Source organism: Dermatophagoides farinae, chromosome 2, assembly GCF_024713945.1.
Source record: "Dermatophagoides farinae isolate YC_2012a chromosome 2, ASM2471394v1, whole genome shotgun sequence".
Classification (NCBI taxonomy): domain Eukaryota; kingdom Metazoa; phylum Arthropoda; class Arachnida; order Sarcoptiformes; family Pyroglyphidae; genus Dermatophagoides; species Dermatophagoides farinae.
Window position 1 is genome coordinate 7147946 of NC_134678.1, and position 20227 is coordinate 7168172.

Sequence of the window (20227 nt, forward strand, 5' to 3'; positions counted from 1 at the left end):
ATTCAACTTATAGAGTCGAAATAGCAGCAATAAAGTGGCGGTTGAGAATTCAATAAACACTAAACATTGTGTCAATAATTGTTTTTTTTCGAAATTTTGTTTTCATTACAAAAAAAAAAAATTTTTTTGTTTTATCATCAAAAATGTCCACCGAAATTGAAATCGATAAACTCACACAGGAAATTGAAAACAAATTGAAATTCTATGGTCAAGATTTTTTCACAAAAGTTAAAAATGATTCGGAAATATTTCTGAATTATCCACGTCATATCGAAGGTAGGATTTTTGATCATGTTAATAATTACATTTTTTTAACTGTTTTTTTTTGTTTTGCTCTACTCAAGAATATCGTCAAAGACTCAAAAAAGAATATGAATACACTAAAAGAATGGAAAAATTGGAACAAAAAATTCATTTATTAAAATCAAAAAATGAAACTATGTTACAAAATATTGAAAAATCAACGAATAAGATTTCAAATCTCAAAAAACGTATGTTGTTCATATATATTAAAATTATTAAATTTGAAAGTTATCCGGGTTTTTTTCCGAAAAAATTCCAAATAGATATTTCCGCATTAGAATCTGAAATGGAAAATAAAAAGAAAACGTTGGAAAATATTGATGATACATCTGATTTTATTGGCTTAAATATTTACAACAAAAGTGATACACTTTGGAATGTTCAATTATTCAAATTGCCTATTAAAAATGAAAATGATGATGATGATCGTACATTTTCATTTGATATAGCACATGTTGGCAACAATATTGAATGTAAGCATTATGAATATCTTTGACAAATGATAGAATTTTTTTTCTTTCTTTCACCAAATCAAATAGTGAAAAATATCTATCCTGAAAATTGTATCGACACTGATCAAATCATGTCCGAAATCAATGCAACAGCTGATGATAAAAAAATTCTTAAATTAATCGTTTTGATACGTTCTGAATTGATTCGAAAATATTCATAATTCATGGAAAATTTAAATTTTTTTTTTAATTTTGGCTATATAAATGACAAATCATATCGAAAAAAATTACATTTCAAACAATCAATACAACTAATACGACTATAAATTGTTTTTTTCTTTTGGATAGCAATTCATTCTTTTGTACAAAATTAAACTAATTGATATTTATTATGAAATGATTTTAGACAGAAAAAAAATATGTAGCTGAAAAATGTGAAATGATCCCAATCATCATCATTATTATTTATATTAGTCTTGCCATTTTCCAAGAATTTCCGAATCACGGAATATATAATACTCTTTATCTTCGATTTCGACTTTTGTACCACCATATTCAGGCAAGAGTACTTTGTCACCGGTTTTCACGCCCATCGGAATAACGTCACCTTTTTCAGTTGTACGTCCAGGACCAGCAGCAACAACAGTACCGGTTGGTATTTTATTCTGTGCTTTTTCTGGTAGAACAATACCACCTTTTGTTGTTGTTTGTGGTATAAATCGTTCGACAAGTACACGATCCAACAATGGAATTAATCGACGTCCAATATTACCGGCCTGTTTGTTTGGGTAGTGATAAACAAAAAAAAATGGTCAGGGTTATTTTTCAATCAATTCATTTTAGTTACCATTTTTATTATTTTTTGTTAGATTGATGAAATTGATTGAAAATGCTTTAAAAAAAATGTATGATGCAAATCGTTGATCAAATGTAAATGGCAATAAATGTGACTTGTCTTTACTTGAAGCAAATAGATAATGTGAACATGTGCTGCTTAACTTCGATTCGATCAACGATGTTGCGCATGTCTGTAGAACATTCGAGAAAAGTTATAGCCAAATGAAAAAAAAAATTCGAATATATCATCATCCAGATCCATTCAATTCATTCGATATGCGTATGTGTTCGATTTTCTTTCCCACATATATTGATCTTATTTTATCTATGGAAAATAATTATATTGATGATTGATTGATAATTTCATCCATAAAATTAATAGAATAGAATTTGAAACGGATAAAAAAAGAGAAAAAAATCATCAAAAAAATGATATTCATAAAACGCATGCGTCATACAGTCAACGCCATGCCGTTTTTTAAGTAAGAAAAAAGTCACGCTGAATACTGCTGTTTTTCTATTCATTTCTATACTGTCCCCGCTATACCCATCATCATCATTCGTTTGATGTGAACATTTCGCGATTTTTCCAGATCACTGTTCACTTGCTGCTGAGATAAAAATTTCTTGTAAATCATTCTTCATTATCGCTTTGCCAGTTGAAGCTCACTTGACACGCCAAAATCACGCCGGTTTTCTTGACGATTCATTTCATTGATTGATTTTTTTTTTATTGTAATTCATCACTTTTCCTTTATATTGCATCATGTATCGAGTATCACGAATTCTTCGAACCGCCACCCATCATTTGTCCCGGGTGAATGGAACACAAACTACATCGGCCATTTCGGCTAGCCATATGCATGAAAGTCGTCGTGGTACAGCCAAAGATATCAAATTCGGTGCCGATGCTCGTTCACAAATGTTACAAGGTGTCGATATTTTGGCCGATGCTGTAGCTGTTACAATGGGTCCAAAAGGTAGAAACGTAATTATTGAACAATCATGGGGATCACCGAAAATCACCAAAGATGGTGTAACCGTGGCCAAAGCGGTCGAATTGAAGGATAAATTCCAGAATATCGGTGCTAAACTTGTACAGGATGTTGCTAACAATACGAATGAAGAAGCTGGTGATGGTACAACAACGGCAACTGTCTTAGCACGTGCTATTGCTAAAGAAGGTTTTGAAAAAATCAGTAAAGGTGCCAATCCAATTGAAATTCGACGTGGTGTAATGTCTGCCGTTGAACATGTTGTTGATAAATTGAAATCATTCTCTAAACCGGTAACAACACCCGAAGAAATTTCACAGGTTGCAACCATTTCAGCTAATGGTGATCGAAAAATTGGTGATCTTATATCGGATGCAATGAAAAAAGTTGGCCGTGATGGTGTACTCACCGTCAAGGATGGAAAAACACTTTCCGATGAATTGGAAGTGATTGAAGGAATGAAATTCGACCGTGGTTATATATCGCCTTATTTCCTTACGAAAGGCAACAAAGTTGAATTCCAAGATGCCTTGTTGTTGATTACGGAGAAGAAAATCTCCACCGCTCAATCATTGATACCAGCTTTGGAAATGGCCGTCAATCAACGTAAACCATTGATTATTATTGCCGAAGATTTGGATGGTGATGCATTGACAACATTGATCATAAACAAAATCAAAATCAATCTTCAAGTGGCCGCTGTGAAAGCACCTGGTTTTGGTGATAATCGTAAAAATACCCTGCATGATATTGCCATTGCTACCGGTGGTATTGTTTTTGGTGATGATGCAAACATTCATAAACTTGAAGAGATTCAACACAATGATTTTGGCCAAATTGGTGAAGTTACAATCACTAAAGATGATACTCTTCTACTCAAGGTTAGTTAATCGCTTCTTATGATCATTGTATTAATTTTTCTCATGTTATTTCTGTAGGGAAAAGGAAATAAAGCTGAAATCGATAAACGGGTACAACAAATTCGTGAAGACATTGAAAATACAAATTCCGAATATGAAAAGGAAAAATTCCAAGAAAGATTAGCCCGTCTATCAAGTGGTGTTGCCGTACTGAAAATCGGTGGTTCTTCCGAACTTGAAGTGAACGAAAAGAAAGATCGTGTTACCGATGCTTTGAATGCCACCAGAGCAGCCGTTGAAGAAGGTATTGTTCCTGGCGGTGGTGTCGCTGTGCTCAGATGTATCAAATATCTAGATGATCTTAAACCGGATAATGAAGATCAAAAGATTGGTATTGAATTGGTCCGAAAAGCATTGAAACAACCATGCATGCAGATTGTACAGAATGCCGGTGTCGATGCTTCGGTCGTTGTCAACAAAATTCTTGAATCTGATGAATTGAGTTTTGGTTATGATGCTCTTAATGATCGATATTGTAATCTAATTGATGCCGGTATTATCGATCCAACTAAAGTAGTACGTACCGCATTGATGGATGCCGCTGGTGTTGCATCATTGTTGACCACTGCCGAAACGGTTATATGTGAATCACCCAAAGAAGAAGGTGCTAATCCAATGGCCGGTATGGGTGGCATGGGCGGTATGGGTGGAATGGGCGGCATGGGTGGTATGGGCATGTAAAACCACAACCATGTATCATTGTATCGATCATATACATCCAAAAAACAACACATGATACATCCTTCAATACACTTTATCCATTTGATCATTAGGTTTGAAAATCATGTAGCCAGAGTTCATGCGAAAGGTCAATTATTTTTGTACAAATTTTTTTTTATACTTGAAAATTGATGAATTTTTTTCCTTCATATACAATTGAATTAGTTTGTTTTTGTTTCACATTAGACCATTTTTGGTAGTCACTATTATATATGAATAATAAATTCTTTAATTCCATCATGTTTCAATCAATCACACGAAAAACAAAGATAACAAACATTCAAGGGTTTTTAAATTCATTTCAAATAATAATATCGAGAATTCTTGATATATTCAATATGATGTGCTTATTTGATTGCCATCTGTTATCGATAAAATAAAATATTTTCATTATCAATAATCGTCAGAAAAGATAATTTTCACTTTTTTTTTGCACATTCAATTATATTGAATTTACATTATTTGATGATTATTATAGAATGACAGAAAAAGAAACTATTAAATTGAACATTCAACAGGTGGTAAATAGTGGCGCCACCTATATTGACACGAAAATGATTCTAAAATTATTAAAATTCAAAGGAATATTCTAAGAGGGTTTTATTATTAAACTGTAGTAATAGAAAATTGATACAATATTTCAGTAATCTATTGTATTAATACAGTTGTATCTCGTTGAAATGATGGTAATTCGTTCCAAATCATTAACCGTGGCCATTGTTAACCATCGATATTCCACCGTATTGTTCTAAAAATTTTAGATGAAATTGTTGAAATTTATTCATCATTCTAGAGAATAATTCTGGCTGCGGTAATATCGTCGTTCGAAAATGATACGTTCCAGGTATTTGGCCGAAACCAGAACCAGGTACTAGACATATACCCGTCTTTTCTAATAGCTGTTTACAGTAGAAAAAATCTGGTTTTTGGCCAAGTTTTTCAGCCTCTTCAACTGCTTTAACCGGTATTTGAATACGTGGGAATGCATACATTGCACCGGCTACTGGATTTGATCGTATTCCAGGTAATGAATTCAATGTACGTGTAGTTAATTCAGCACGACCTTTAAGTGATGCAAGGACCGTTTCTTTTTCTTTCTGATGTAATTCATAAGATGGTTCACCTTGTTGTGGTGGCCGAACAATACAATCGATGGCAAATTGACCGATCAATGCTGAACATAGACGAGCACTAATCTGTTTAAACAGAACGGCTTTAACATCGGAATCGAAATTATCAATTTCCATATAACCACCACGAAGACCACATTCACCCATATAACCTTTTGAAGCGCTCATTAATGAAACCAATTCCAATTGAACATTGATTTCTTTCATTATCTTTTTGAATGAATAAAATTGTGCTCCTTCTTTCCAAATATTATGCTGATAGACTTCATCGGCAACAATTAATAGATTATTGTCACGTGCAAATTGAATGATTTGAGCAATATTATCTTTGGTCAATACAGCGCCCGTTGGATTTCCCGGATTAATCACAACTATATATATGTCGAATGGAAAATTAATAATTAGAATAAGCAACAAATGAATCGATAGAAAACTTACCAATAGCTTTTGGTTTACATTTGGATTTTGATTCATCTAATGCCCGTTGTAATTCGGCAATATCTAATGCCCATTCATTTTCTTCATCCAGATAATAGGAAATTAGATTCATTCCTAATTCACTACAAGTAGCTGAATATAAGGGATATTGTGGAATAGGTACCATCACACCAGTTGGTATACCATCGGTTGAAGCCGAATTAATTAATGTAAAAATCAATTTAACACCTTCACTGGCACCGGAGGTGAGAATAATATTACGCCAATCACTTGGATAGCCATCACGTTGTTCAATATATTCGGCAACATGGCGACGAATAATTTCCACACCGGCCGAATCGGAATAAGCTCCAACTGATTGGCCACCACAATTGGATAATAATAATTTTATTCGTTCTTTTACATCACTTGGCAGCTGTGTATCGGATAAAGCCGATTTAGGAAAAAGGCTTGCTGAAAGAACTTGTCGTATAAATGTCATTGGTGTTTCACCCATCATATGACAATCACCGATATTGGCACGAATCACTTCATCGAATGGTTTTTCGGCGCCATTTTTTAGCTCCTGAATTAATTCAACAGCACGCGTCGGTATTGGGCCACGAACAGCATATTCCATTTTAACCAAATTATTATTAATTGTATCCATTGTAAGTATTGGACGATTAGAATCCATTGTTAATGATGATAATGATGATGATTGACTGTGATTGACAATCCTAAATAATTGAGAAGATACACACAAATAACAATTAACAATATTGTGAAAATAATAAACAAATCAAACCTTATTTATTGGGCGGCAAACTTTTTTTTTCTGTTATAATGCGAAACAGGATATATTAAATTAATCAGAAGATCAACTATCTGTATGTATCTATCAAACGCACATACACACACACAAAGAAACACACTTTTAAAATAAATGATTTAATAGGTTGATCACTCTCATCAAAATCAAAATCAAAATTGATGAAATCCGATATGTTTTCTAATGATGTTGATAAAAAAAAAATAATTGATAACTTATTGCTAATGATGAATTAATTAATTTATTATTATTGTGGTTGATTGACACCAATATTGTATCTTGATTGTTTTAGTTTCGTTTTAGATCGATATTTTATTTGTACATTTTTTTTATAATGATGATGATAATCACAACATTTCACAAGTCAGCCGACATACACACTGACACACACACACGTACATATTTCCTTTCAAAATATTCAACGTCAACAATAATAATAATAACAAAGACGACAACAACAACAACAACAAATCAGTAGGCTTTTTCCCATATGTATTTTTCTTTTATTTTCATCATTCAAATACAGATAGATACGATTTGCCAATTGGAGTAAGTTTTCTATATGTGAAGGCCATGAAATTAGGAAATTGAATAATCGATCGATCGATAAAAAAAAACAAGAAATGACAATGAAAATAAATTCAAAGAAAAAATAAAAAGAGAAACTGGGTTTTACCTGTTTTTTGTTTCTGTTTTTTTTTTTTTTCGTTAATTCGATGGTTCTGATGATTGTGTCTTGTGTTGAGTGATGAAAGATTTTTTTTTTTTTTAAAGTGGAATTCTTTTAAATGTCTCCTTGAAAGACTTTGATTACATCCGATAATGTTAATGAATGTGGATGGATATATAGCTGTAATTTTTTTTCTTACAGATGACGTAACGAAAAAAAAATCAAAAAAAAGGAATGTTGATTTAAGATGATGATAATCTATTATCGAGTGTCGTTATCACACTAATTTCCACGAATGATGATGATGATGATGATTGGTTTTTTTTCTATGTACAAAATTATATTGAAAATTTGGAAAAATAAAAAAAACAAAAAAAAACTTCATTTATTTGATGAAAAGATGAGCAAAAAAAAAACTTTCTTTTACAATAATAAAATGGCAAAAGGCAAATAGATTTACAAAACTCACATGCGCCTCGTGATCAGATGAATCGGTGAATAACGGTAAACAGAATGATGATGTTTTCGTTTTCTATATATATACCCTACCCGGGTATTTTTCACTCTCTACTATAATGTGTAGAAATTGATCTTTAACCTTTTTTTTGGATTTTTTTTCTATAGAATTCTTCTAACACATGTTTTTGTGGTTGTAATTTTAGTCACAAGATTGCTGTACGGTGTTCAATAAAAACAAACAAACAAAACACAAAAATTTGAAGTCTGTTTTTTCAGATTTGATTTGACAGAATTTTTTTTTGTTTCTTTTTTCAAATAAAATAGGATTAGAATCAATCGATCATCAATTTACTTAATAATTATTATGAAATTGATTTCCATAAAGTTATATTATCACACATTGACATTGATCGAATGCAATTATTATTTATTATGATTGATCGATATTTTACCATTTATCGATATTACACGCACACACACATTTTATCGATAAATTGACAATTAGATTTTTTTTTCTCGATCCACATGATATAATGATAATATTCTAAACATGTTTTTTTCATCATCATCGAATTAAATCGATGTCACACAGACACACACACACACACACAGATGATTAGATTCATAATAACAATTCTTTTTCTGGTATTTTATTTCGATTTTCGTTATTTTATCATAATAATATAATTGAAACGTCATAGATTATTTACAAAACAAAAAAAGAAAAATCTTGTACAAACATTGTCATCATCATCGATGTGTGATCCAAACATGGATCATTCATCAAACATCTTTATGTAATCTTTATTTGAAGCTGCGTGATATATATCTGTTTATTTGTTGTTGTTGTTGTTGTTGTTTTTGTTCGGACAATTTCCATAATTACATCATTTAATATATTTTCGGCACGAAAAAAAACGATGTTTTCATGAATAGAATTTTTTTTCGGACTGCAGAATGTCATAATCGAATGTCACCCGATTTTTTTTTCTTGATTCGTTTGATATGTTGATTACGGTGATGTTGTTGTTATCATATTATACAGATGTTTTTTTTCGTTGTTGTTGTTATACAGGATTCATTTCGTTTTTTATAATATTTTTTTTCATCAATTCAAGTAACAAAATGTCATCATCATCATCATCATCATCATCGCAATCATCATAGACATGGGTTATCGGATTTTGGAAATCTGGCATCAGCACAGCTGCTACTTGAATCTTTGATTGCCATTCGAAATAGCTGTCCATTTCGTCCACATATACATAATTTGTATTGTAAATCCATTTGTTCACTGGTTGATGATTCTTCTTCTGGTCGACTATGACGACGTACGATTCGTGATTTGAATGAATTCATGTCTAAATAGATTCCTTTATGTCCATCCATTATAATGCTTGCATTCAATGATGATAAAAAAATATTTTTCCCGTCCACTTTAATTTGTTTGCCTTCAACATTGATGCCTTCATTGCCACGGATACGAATATTTCCTTTGGAAATTATATTCAAATCTTCATTCAATGGTGAACGTATCATTTTAACATCACGAATACCGTTAGGCACTGATAATGTTTTAATAGAATTCAATGGTAATGAACTTAAATCGAATGGAAATAATAATTGATCATTTGATGATGAACGTATTTCTAGACCATTTTTTGATTTTAATCGTATACCATCATTATTAATCTGTAATAATGATTGTCCACTTTCGAAACGAATATTTCCAGTTATCGATGATAAACCGGAAATACGATTATTATTAGATAATAGAATACGATCAATATATGTATCTTTATGTAGAATCACATTATCATCAATGATGGTAAAATATTCAAATCCCGGTATTAAACGTAAACGATAAATAATGGCCAATAATGTGATTGTCGTTGCAATTGATATGATTAAAAGGGCAATGATTACAATGACCAATAATTCTTTACGATGATGATGATTACAATTATTTTTATTGTTTACTTTTGGCATCATTACAGATGAATTTTGATTATCATCAATAGAAAGGCGATTCAATGATGATGATGGTATCGTCATCATCGTGCTGATGATGATGATGATGATGATTGGATGATTGGCTGAATTAAATTAACAGAGATTGAAAGTCAACCAAAAAAAAAAAGTTGTAACAAATTCTTTGGAAGAATGTGTGAATATTGATATTTCCATATGATGAGGCACCCATTTGATTTGATTGAATTGAAAAGAAATGATTTGAGCTTATTTTTATGTCTGCTTTTTATCGATTTAATGTTGATTCAATTTTCAAGTATTTGATGAATTTGTCTATTTTCAGAAACAATTCATTCATTCATTCAATTGATTTGATTTCATTTCATTTCATTTCGAAGAGACATGTGATGATTTATTTTATGAGAAGGTGAAAATAGAAAAATTTTTTTTTTTTTGGCATTCATCGAAAATGTTGTTTACATTTCATCGTCATCGTCATTTATAAACACTATATACTAAAAACACATGTTCATACGATGAACAAAGACAAATTGAAATTTTGAAAGTGAAACAAAGAAGAATAATATAAAGCCAAACAGTGAAACAGAAATTGATTTTTTTTTGTTTCACTTTCTTTCATATGTCTTTGATGGTTTGTTTGATGATTTTTTCATTTGGTTGTTGTACAATAAATAACATCATCATCATCATGATCATGATCATTATTATAAAAAGCCATGGCCAAAATAACATACAGAAAAATTGAGGTCGAATAGAAAATCCCTCGGAGTCTCTTTTCAGGCGTCATCATCATCAATGTCGATTTCGATGTCGAGTGTGGCAAAATGTTTGTTTCGTCTGTTTTTTCTTGTGCTAATAATTCTTTTTCGTCATCATCATCATCATCATCATTGTTTTTCCAACGATTCTTCACGATTGGCCTATACAATTATAATTTAAGAAAAAAAACCAGAAAGAAAATGAATCCATCCATCCATCCATCTATCCAAATAATGACGATGTTGATGATGATGATGATGATTATTATTATTATTATTGTAAAAAACGATGAAAATACACGATATTAAACGTAGAATCGCGTTGCCAAAGATGAAGAATGAAAGACTGAAGGAAAAAAAAGAAAAGAAAAAAACGTTGTAATTAGCCCAAAAGCATCATAATAATAATAATCAGAAAATTTTTTCATCATCATCATCATCATCTGGGTGATCACCCCAAAAGGCAAAATAAAAATCGTTATTTTTGTTCTTCTTGCTTTACCGCCAAGTTTTTTTTTCATTTTTCATTCATTCAAGAAACATTCCAGAAACATTTATGTGAACAACAAAATCCACTAAATAGTGATGATATTCTTTCTCATCATCATCATTGTTGTTGTTGTCGTCGTCGTCGAGAGAGAGAGAGAAAGAAAAAAAACTCTTATCATCGTGGACCCGGAAAAAATGGTTGGATAGATCCACACGAAAAACAGTTTCCGAAAAAAATAATCATTTTTGCCTTTAGTCAAAAAAAAAATTTATAATAATCTTATTAGCAACGCAACTTACACTTAAAAAAAATACAAACACAGAAACGGGATGGAAAAGAATATCAAAAGTAAAATTCAGAGAATTTTACAGAATCGTGAAAATATAGAAACTTTGACGCTTTATCGACAATTCAAAACTAAAACTCTATATTGACAACAATGTCATATGTTCACGGGGAAAATGTTTCTCTCTCTCTCGATATGATGATGACGATTCTACATTGGATGGAAAGAATAGATATGGAGATACAACAAACATGCGACAACTACAATGATGTTGTTGAATGAATGAATCAAAAAAAAAATCAGAAAAAAAGTAAACGTCAGAAAGAGAAAAAAAAATTCACCGAAAGAATTGTGAATTGAATTCTTCTCCTTCTCTCTCTCTCTTACGATTCTTTATCTATCTATCCATCTATAATTCTATCTTTATACAAAAAAAAATATAGAACGATATCACAGGAGAAAGTAACTAAACATACTTTTTTTTTTACTTTGAAGAAATAATATAACCAGCCGACGTTTGAATGAATGAATGAATGGATGGGATACATCAACAACAATATATAAGAGAATGAATCATACACACACACACACACGCAAAAATGAATGATGTATTTTTTTTCTCGTGTTGTGTAGCAAAGAAGAAGACGACGACATGCGAACTTAAACGCCCTCGGAAAAGAAATGAAATGTGCAAAAAAAAAAAAAAAATAGAGATAGGAATTGAGAATAGTGAAAGTATGTATGGTGTGTGTTTTGAGAAAAAAAAAGGAAACTTGAAAATGTATATGTGTGTGTTGTGTGGTGACAATGTCTTTTTTTTCTTACTTTGAAAAAAAAACTGAATAGAATCGAATAGTCTGTGTGTGTGTGTGATTCACAATGTGGCTATACATGAAAATGTTTCATTGAACAATGTGATATGCTGCGTGCAATGTCTGTGATGTGTGTGTGTATGTTACATAAAATTATATCATGAATCGGTTTAGAATCTCAAAATCAGTAGAGAGAGAGAAATCTCAAAAAAAGTATCGAATATATTGAACACGTTCAATGTATGATGGAATGATGGCAAAACGAAAACGAAAAAAGATTAGAAAATTTTTTTTCCGAATGATAATGGTCATAATAATGATGATGATAATGTATCCCATCATTGCAAAGTCCATCATACATAATTGAATTCGGTATGTGTGTTTTGTTGGCGAGAAAATTCCTGTTATGTGTTAAACAGGAAAAAAAATCACCATTATCATCAACATAATCTTATCATATTTACAAATTATCATACAATGACGAATATTCCATAGAGAGTAGGGAAAGACGAAAAAAAAATCAAAATTGAATTATCATCACCACTGCGAGAAACAAGAAAAAAATACCGACTACCCGAAAACAAAAACCATCAGGTTTTTTTTCCTTTCTCTAGCTGCTGCTGTTGTTGTTGTTGTTGTTTTTCGCGACTTTTATCCACCATCATCACCATTGTGATCATTATTGATAAACAACAACGAACGAAAAAGACTAACATAAGCTTTACAATAATATGATCGATCCAAAAGTTATGGAGTCACAACATAACGATTCTGTGATGATGAACAACGAAAGAAAAAAATTTTTGATATACGAAACATTAATGGAAAAATATAGAGAATATAGCAGCAAAATATGTGTTTGTTATCGGTTTTCATTTTTTTTTTCACTTATACTCAGTGGTGAATGTTTGCCATTATACAAAAAAAAAACTGAAAAACTTAAAGTTTTAATATATATAAAGAACGAGAGAGAGAAAAAAATGTTTTTCATGAATAAAAAAAAAGAAAACCATACGGTAAACCAATTCATTCATTGAATGATTGTAATTTTTTTTTCTTTCTTTTAGTTAACGGGAAAAAAATTGTCAAAAAAAACACATAAGAATTAGGATCAAACTTTGTTCCAAATTCGGATGATGATGATGATGACGATGGTGAAGTCAAGCGAACATGATTAACACCAGTTATAATAACTTAATATGACATACCATTGGTAACTAACGTAATACTGCACACGAAGAGACCAAGACCATTTTTGGCTAATGTTCGAATCCAATTCGAAATTCTTTCTTTCTTTTTTTTTTAAAAAGACAATTTTTCCCATTTGTGCGTAATAATACTAATAATAAATATAATATAAAATAATGATAATAAGTATAAGTCATCGAGTATTATGAGTTATATGATGTCATCATCATCATTGTGTGTGGGGATTATAATAGTTTTTCATTAGACAATTTTTTTTCTCATCTATCGTATTGTATCTATTTTTTTCTATCGATAAATACGACACACAATTCCTGACAGAAAATAATGGAAAAGAAATTCCAGAACCATAAAATAAGAGAACAAAAAAAAAAAAATAGTTAACGAACCAAAAATGTCGTTGTCGTTGTAGATTTGTTCGACAATTTTTTGTTGTATCCAATGAACCAGAAAAATGAAGAAAATATAATGAATGCATCAGCGTTTGAGGAGTAAGAAAAAAAACTAGCAAGCAACCAACAAGAAAAAAAACGGGAAATTGTAATTTTCATTAAAATTAAGAAATTTTTCATTATTTTCACTCACCATCATCATCATTGGTTAGAAACGGAATTCTGGTTGGTTGGTTGGTTGATTTCAAACCAAACGACAAAAATTTGATTATTATTCTCATGATCACCAGAAGAAGAAGAAAAAAAAATCACACAGAATCAAGAGAATTTGAAAAAAGAGAGAAATAAATTCTGTATAGTCATTTTTTTTATTTTGTTTTGTTTTTCATCATTTCCGAATTTGATGTTCACCACACATACACACACACACACACACCATCACACATTTTTGATGTACTTTTTAATTTTATTTTGTTAGTGTGTGTATGTGTGCGTTGGTTAAATCAGAGAAATGTTCATTGAGATATGTCTCTATTTACTTTTTTTATTTTCTTCATTCATTCAACAAAAAAAAGTATCATATTCGTTCTTCGCAACAAGATAGAATTGAATCTGGAGAAAAAGAAAAAAAAAGAAATTTCATTTTAGTTACAGAAATATAACAATTTGAAGTTAGTGAAAAAAAGAAAGAAAAAATACTTGAAATTCCCAACACATACAATCGGTTTACGTCGGATATTGTCGCATTTTTTTTATATATATTTAGCTGGTCGGTCTGTCTGTTTGGTCGGTAATTGTGTGGATGGTGGTGGTTATGAGCCGAAAATTTCATTCCACCAAAAAAAGAACGAAAGAATGAAAAATCTCTAACCAATCTGAAATTGTAATTTGGTTTTTTTTTCTGAAAAAGAATTTGATTTTTTTTCTGGTTTTTTTTTTTGTTGTTGTTACAGATGATTTCGAAAACGATGGCTAGTTGTTGATGGCGAAACGATTGTGAATCAAGTTTTTATATCGTCGTTACGTAGATTGTTATTCTTGGAAGCAAAAAAAAAAAAAATTTATAATGTGAAATCAAATGGACGAAAACTTTCTCGTATAGTATGTGCTAGTTCAGTTGCTGATTTTGTAACATTTCGTGCACAATATTTCCAATCAATACGTTCAGGACAATTCAATAATAATTTATGAGCCATCAATTGTCGGCCGATTTGTATAGGAAAAAATTCTCGTTTCACTTGTATACGTACAACGAATTTATAATGATCTGGACATTCGAAATAAAAATATGGTACATTTTCTGTGATCATATCATCAAGTTCATCTTTTAACAATATTTCATGACATTCAAATTTTTCAAATACTTCATCAATGGCTTGCCGTAATGATGATATTTTTGTCTGAGGTAATCCCAATACTTGTATTTGAAAATGTGCACTTTTAAAATTTCTTTCAAAAAATATTGGAATCATTGATTTTTGTTGATAAAATTGCTTTAAAGCTTGTTTAAATTTTTCAATTTCTTCACGTAGATCATTATTTTTGATTTCAACCGTTGATCGTATATGTTCTATTGGTAATATCATCATATGATCATCGGTTAGGCCACCTTTAGCTAGTGCTAGATAAGAATGATCACCAATTGATACGATTAATGATTTATCCACATCTGGACTGGCTAAACAAAACCAACAATTTTGTTGTTCAATCACATCATTTGTTTTTCGTTCCTTTTGTTGCCGATGTCGATGATCTTCTTGATGATGATGAGAATGATGATCAGAACGTTTACGTTTATCATTGAATTTTCTGCCATTATTGTCATTATTACTACGGTTTTGGCTAAGATCATAACGGAATTGATTTGAATGATCTTGTTCGATTGTATCTTGTTCACGTTGTTCTTGCAAAGCGTTACGATAAGGATTTTCAGTAACACCAGCTGGTTGTGAGGCAATTTCTTGCGCTGTTAGATAACGACTAGGCACCATATTAAAAGCATAAATCCATTTCATTTTTTTAACATTATTAACATTTGCCATCGATAATAATCTTGTAACATTACGAGCTGTATCAATTAATACTTTATGATTACGATATGGTACACGTTCAAAATGCCAATCAACTAGACCACCGACAAAATGATAACGAGGTCTTAAAGAATTACAAAGTTGAGAAATTTTCAATGAACTAGAATCATCGATCATGGCCATGATAGAATCATCAACATCGACGCCAGTATGATTGAAAACATTTTTAGGCCATTCAATTGTCAATAATATATCAATTACATCGGATGAACTTTGACATGACATCATCAATGATTCATATTCTTTGTCAGTGAAATAATCAAGATCTTTATCATCATCATCATCATTATTATTGGTCGATGATTTACGATATCGTCCGTTCAAATAGGCAATTCGAAGACCAAGACTTGTTGTTAGTACACCAGCACGACCTAAGAATGTAACACCATCGATTAATTCACATCCTTGATCAAATTCATTTAAATTCGGATGAAATTGTAGCATTTGTTGATGAGGAATACGACTAAGAATATAGGTAGGTACATTTGGCAATTCTGTTGAACCATTTATCAATTCATTATAAGCAGCGATATCAGTGCCGAAAAAATCACCAACACAAAGTAATAAATCGAATGGTCCGGCTTTTCGATTTACATCTGCAACACGTTTGAAAAGTTTTTCATATTGACCTTTGACGCTTCCGGCAATTAAAATTTTTAATGAATTACTTGCCATAATTAATTAATTATATGAAAATATATGAAATTATGATGAAAAAATACAATCATTCGTGAAAGAATTCGAAGAATCACATGCAATGAAGAATTTTCATAACAATCAATAACTCCATCTTTTGGCTGAAATAAACAATCTATTAATGTTTAAACATTTTTTTCATTTTTATTTCATAATGATGATGACTAAAGTAAAATCGATACTATCGGTACTATTTTTTTTTGTTTACAATTTTATTCGATACACGGATAAGCTTTTAATAATTTAGATTTAGAAATTCTAAAATGATCCATGATTTTCAGCTTTTTCATTTGAAATTTCAAATCTATTAATATTCATTTTATTGTATTGTTTAAAATTCTATTTAATTGAACAATGGACCCAAATGTCGTGGCCAAATTGATGAAAGATGATTTTGATACTCCCGATCCTGATGAAGATTTTGATGATGCTGATTTGGAAAATGAACTTGCAGGTATTATGGGTGGAAAATCTTCATCCAAAACCAGTATGCCTCAAGTCTAAGAAACCTGTAGCAAAAAAACCGGCCATCAAACGTGGAAAGCCACAGCCTCGTCAGAATCCCGATGCTGAAGAAGATGGTAATTAGAGATTAAGAAATTAAAAATTTTTGAAATTTATAAATTTTTTATTCATGATAGAAATGGCTGCTTTCGATATGGATAATATTCAAAACTTGTTGAAAAATATCGATGCCGTTGATGATGATGAAGATGACGAAGAAATTGATGAAAATGATCCTGCTTTATTGTCCGAATTGACTAATGTATTAGAAAATCCTTTGCCTGGGCCAAGAAAAAAGACTCGAAGTCCAAAACCACCGAGTCCAGCCATGCAACAAGAAATATTAACTAAAGCAATGGAACCTGAACCCGAACCTGAGCCCGTCAAACCATCACCAAAAGAACAAAACATAACGAAAGTAAAAAATCTTCAAATCGAATACAAACGAGCAGCATTGAAAGCTAAAACTACTGGTGATAAAAATGCAGCCTTAACTTATCTGAGAGTTTCAAAGGTAACAAAATCCAGTGTTTCATTTTTTGAATTGATTGAATGAATTGAATTAATTACACAGCAATTAGATGGCATGTTGAATTCATTGAATGCCGATGAAAATGTCGATATGACGCAATTACCACCTCTTCCAAAAGATTTGCCTATTCCAACTCCACAACCGGATCCGACTGCCGCTGCTGCCAATGTTGAAGTGCCTGCAGAATTTCAGCTAAACGCTGATGATGCTTCCAAATTATTCAATGCACCAACTTCTGCTGGTTCAGTAATGGAAGCATTGGAACAACGTTTGAAAAAATTCAAATCGACAAAAGAACAAGCCGATGCCGAAGGTAATGGCAATAAATCTAGACGTCTTGGTCGAATTATAACACAGATCCAGAAAGCAATGAAAGATTATAAAGCTGGAAAGCCTGTAAATTTTGATGAGTTACCATGTCCACCAGGATTTCCACCGATTCCTGTTGAAAATAAAGCGGCGCCACCATCTATTCCAAAACCTGTTCCGCCACCTGTTGTTCCACATAGACCAGCACCAATGATACCTGTAAAACAATCAGAACCTATACCAGGACCAGCTCAAGAACGACAGCCGGCTAGTGGTATTCAAGGAGAAGGCGGAGAAGCGGAAATTCCACCAGAATTTCAATTAAATGCTGATGATGCATCCAAATTATTCAATGCCCCTAAATCAGCCGGATCTGTGATGGAAGCACTTGAACAACGATTGGCCAAATTCAAAGCAACTAAAGAACAAGCTTTAGCCGATAATAATGCAAATAAAGCAAGACGACTAGGTCGAATCGTTACACAAATGGAAAAAGCAATCAAAGATTATAAAGCCGGAAAACCAGTCGATTTCGATGAATTGCCTTGTCCGCCAGGTCTGTTTTTTTTGTATTGCGATTCAAATGTTTAATTCGATTGCCAATAGGATTTCCACCTATCCCTGTGGAGAATAAAGCTGCTACTGTTGCACCAAAACCAAAACAACCAGCCCAGAAACCTAGACCACCATTGAAAAAACAAATGTCGACAACCGCTTCTAAACAATTGAATTATCTTCTGGAACGACAAAAGTTGTTCAGAGAAGCGGCAATTGAGGCGAAAAAACGTGGTGAAATTGAACAAGCAAAAGAATATTTGCGTAGTTCTAAAGGATTTGATGTATTGATTGAGGCAACTAGAAGTGGTTTACCGATTGATGCTGCATCTATACCGATACCGCCACAATTGAATGAGGATTTTGTGGTTGTTAGTAAACCAACCGATGATGATGCCATTCCACGGTCCGTATTTGATATTGATCGCGATGAATTGTATGATAAAATTGCTCAAGAACTTAAGCAACAGATTGAGGTAAGTCGTATGATGTTTTTAGATGTTATTTTTGGTTATTATTATTTTAATGCAATATAATGCGCCCACAACTATAACAACAACAATGGTGATGATGATGAACGTCATAGATGTGCATTCGTAATCGTGAATATTTTCTTAAAATGGGTGACATTCCTTCATCCAGTAAATTCGAAAAATATGCAGCTGACAGTAAAAAAGATTTACATATGTTAATGATTCGAAGGAATAATGGTGATCCAATACCATCGTATCGGGTAGAGGAACGTACATTTTCTATTGTCGTAGCCAATTTAGATGTACCATTAAATGAATTACATGTAGAAGTTATACGTGCATTTGATTTTTCAGGCACGCCCACTATCGATACTTATGTACGAGCAGATTTTCCATTTCCATCGGTAAGTTATCTGATTATTTTTTTTTTATTATTTATTTTATTTTATTCTTTACTATGCTTTTTTTTCATTACTCGTTAGGAAAATCCTCAATGGAAACGGACGAAAACATTTCACGACAGTCTAACTCCAGGTAAGGTCTTTTTTTTATAAATATTAACTTTTATATAATGAATTGATCAAATTTTTTTTTCGCAGAATACAATGATACATTATTTTTCGAGATTGATCGAAAATCACGTTCATTACCGAGAATTTTGAAACGACATCCATTAAAACTAACAGTTTATGCTAAAGGGTGCGTGTTTGGCAAATATAGTTCCTGTTTTGATCAATTTAATTGCAGTGGTTTTCTACGGAACGATAATCTTATTGGCACTGTATTGGTGAAACTGAATGATTTGGAAACCAAATGTACTATACATGAATGTTCAGCATGGACACAAGGACGTAAAGTGATTAATGGACGTTTAGAGGTAAAAGTGAAAATTCGTGAACCACTATTAGCAAAACAAATTGAAGAGATCAAAGAAAAATGGATTGTATTCTCATAATGTTTCATTTTGTTTTTCATACTACAATGCTGTTATTTTTATTGTTCTTTATTATCGAATTCATATTGGAATTTTATCAGCTAAATTTTGTTCAGCATGATAATAATGAACATGATGAATAGATTTTCATAAATTTTGGTTGTTGTTGTTTTTATTTTTTTTCGATTTAAAATAAAAAAAAACAAAATATTCTGTTTTTTGTTTTTTTTTTATTTATTTAGCAAAAATAATGATCAGAAGAGATTAATGCATATATATCTCAAGCGTGCACACACTGACATAAATCTCTACATGGGGAAAAAATTATACAATGGGGAAGGATTCTATATATATTAGTTATATTGTCGCAGGATCATCCAAATTTTGTTTGTTTTTTGTTGTATATATACATGATTTTATCTCATGTAATCAATTTGTGAATGTGTATCTCACTTGTGTCAAT

General features: G+C 31.5%; 6 protein-coding genes across 8 annotated transcripts; 3 read left to right on the top strand and 3 right to left on the bottom strand.

Moving 5' to 3' along the window:
- Nucleotides 1-16: 16 nt before the first annotated feature.
- On the top strand, nucleotides 17-1152 carry LOC124498940 (uncharacterized). Its single transcript, XM_047062774.2, has 4 exons — nucleotides 17-276; nucleotides 345-491; nucleotides 567-776; nucleotides 843-1152. The coding sequence occupies exons 1-4, from the start codon at nucleotides 144-146 to the stop codon at nucleotides 974-976; spliced, it is 624 nt and encodes a 207-aa protein (XP_046918730.2). The 5' UTR covers nucleotides 17-143; the 3' UTR covers nucleotides 977-1152.
- Nucleotides 979-1754, bottom strand: LOC124498941 (10 kDa heat shock protein, mitochondrial). The gene is made up of 2 exons (XM_047062775.2): nucleotides 1603-1754; nucleotides 979-1531 (listed from the first exon to the last, which is right to left on the bottom strand). Exons 1-2 carry the CDS (start codon nucleotides 1603-1605, stop codon nucleotides 1226-1228), a joined length of 309 nt encoding a protein of 102 aa, XP_046918731.1. The 5' UTR covers nucleotides 1606-1754; the 3' UTR covers nucleotides 979-1225.
- An 85-nt stretch (nucleotides 1755-1839) lies between these two features.
- On the top strand, nucleotides 1840-4464 carry Hsp60A (Heat shock protein 60A). The gene is made up of 2 exons (XM_047062769.2): nucleotides 1840-3468; nucleotides 3526-4464. The coding sequence occupies exons 1-2, from the start codon at nucleotides 2359-2361 to the stop codon at nucleotides 4186-4188; spliced, it is 1773 nt and encodes a 590-aa protein (XP_046918725.1). The 5' UTR covers nucleotides 1840-2358; the 3' UTR covers nucleotides 4189-4464.
- A 338-nt stretch (nucleotides 4465-4802) lies between these two features.
- On the bottom strand, nucleotides 4803-7890 carry LOC124498937 (alanine aminotransferase 2-like). 2 transcript variants are annotated; one of them, XM_075728570.1, is made up of 5 exons: nucleotides 7746-7890; nucleotides 7283-7602; nucleotides 6583-7164; nucleotides 5796-6514; nucleotides 4803-5728 (listed from the first exon to the last, which is right to left on the bottom strand). In XM_075728570.1, exons 4-5 carry the CDS (start codon nucleotides 6469-6471, stop codon nucleotides 4932-4934), a joined length of 1473 nt encoding a protein of 490 aa, XP_075584685.1. In that variant the 5' UTR covers nucleotides 6472-6514; nucleotides 6583-7164; nucleotides 7283-7602; nucleotides 7746-7890; the 3' UTR covers nucleotides 4803-4931. The 2 variants fall into 2 exon arrangements, with proteins under 2 accessions (XP_075584685.1, XP_046918726.2); XM_047062770.2 differs by lacking the exons at nucleotides 7283-7602; nucleotides 7746-7890 and having other exon boundaries at nucleotides 6583-7209.
- Nucleotides 7891-8372: 482 nt separating this feature from the next.
- Nucleotides 8373-16557, bottom strand: LOC124499833 (CWF19-like protein 1). Of its 2 annotated transcripts, XM_075728568.1 has the most exons (5): nucleotides 14391-16557; nucleotides 13865-14283; nucleotides 13669-13783; nucleotides 13282-13412; nucleotides 8373-10831 (listed from the first exon to the last, which is right to left on the bottom strand). In XM_075728568.1, the coding sequence occupies exon 1, from the start codon at nucleotides 16434-16436 to the stop codon at nucleotides 14733-14735; it is 1704 nt and encodes a 567-aa protein (XP_075584683.1). In that variant the 5' UTR covers nucleotides 16437-16557; the 3' UTR covers nucleotides 8373-10831; nucleotides 13282-13412; nucleotides 13669-13783; nucleotides 13865-14283; nucleotides 14391-14732. The 2 variants fall into 2 exon arrangements, with proteins under 2 accessions (XP_075584683.1, XP_075584684.1); XM_075728569.1 differs by lacking the exon at nucleotides 13282-13412.
- A 124-nt stretch (nucleotides 16558-16681) lies between these two features.
- Nucleotides 16682-19985, top strand: l(2)gd1 (lethal (2) giant discs 1). The gene is given in 9 exon segments (XM_047062110.2): nucleotides 16682-16955; nucleotides 16957-17038; nucleotides 17099-17475; nucleotides 17536-18358; nucleotides 18409-18833; nucleotides 18944-19234; nucleotides 19313-19364; nucleotides 19430-19529; nucleotides 19578-19985. Coding segments are annotated over 9 exon segments (2502 nt in total). The 5' UTR covers nucleotides 16682-16811; the 3' UTR covers nucleotides 19786-19985.
- Nucleotides 19986-20227: the final 242 nt, after the last annotated feature.

Excerpts from the sequence above, each read along its gene's own strand:
- LOC124498940 (XM_047062774.2), top strand. The coding sequence starts at position 144 with ATGTCCACCGAAATTGAAATCGATAAACTCACACAGGAAATTGAAAAC. Across the intron at positions 277-344 it reads TTATCCACGTCATATCGAAG|AATATCGTCAAAGACTCAAA; the intron begins GTAGGATTTTTG and ends GCTCTACTCAAG. Across the intron at positions 777-842 it reads TGTTGGCAACAATATTGAAT|TGAAAAATATCTATCCTGAA; the intron begins GTAAGCATTATG and ends CAAATCAAATAG.
- LOC124498937 (XM_075728570.1), bottom strand. The coding sequence starts at position 6,471 with ATGGATTCTAATCGTCCAATACTTACAATGGATACAATTAATAATAAT. Across the intron at positions 5,729-5,795 it reads ATGTAAACCAAAAGCTATTG|TTGTGATTAATCCGGGAAAT; the intron begins GTAAGTTTTCTA and ends ACATATATATAG.
- LOC124499833 (XM_075728569.1), bottom strand. The coding sequence starts at position 16,436 with ATGGCAAGTAATTCATTAAAAATTTTAATTGCCGGAAGCGTCAAAGGT.
- Hsp60A (XM_047062769.2), top strand. The coding sequence starts at position 2,359 with ATGTATCGAGTATCACGAATTCTTCGAACCGCCACCCATCATTTGTCC. Across the intron at positions 3,469-3,525 it reads ATGATACTCTTCTACTCAAG|GGAAAAGGAAATAAAGCTGA; the intron begins GTTAGTTAATCG and ends TTATTTCTGTAG.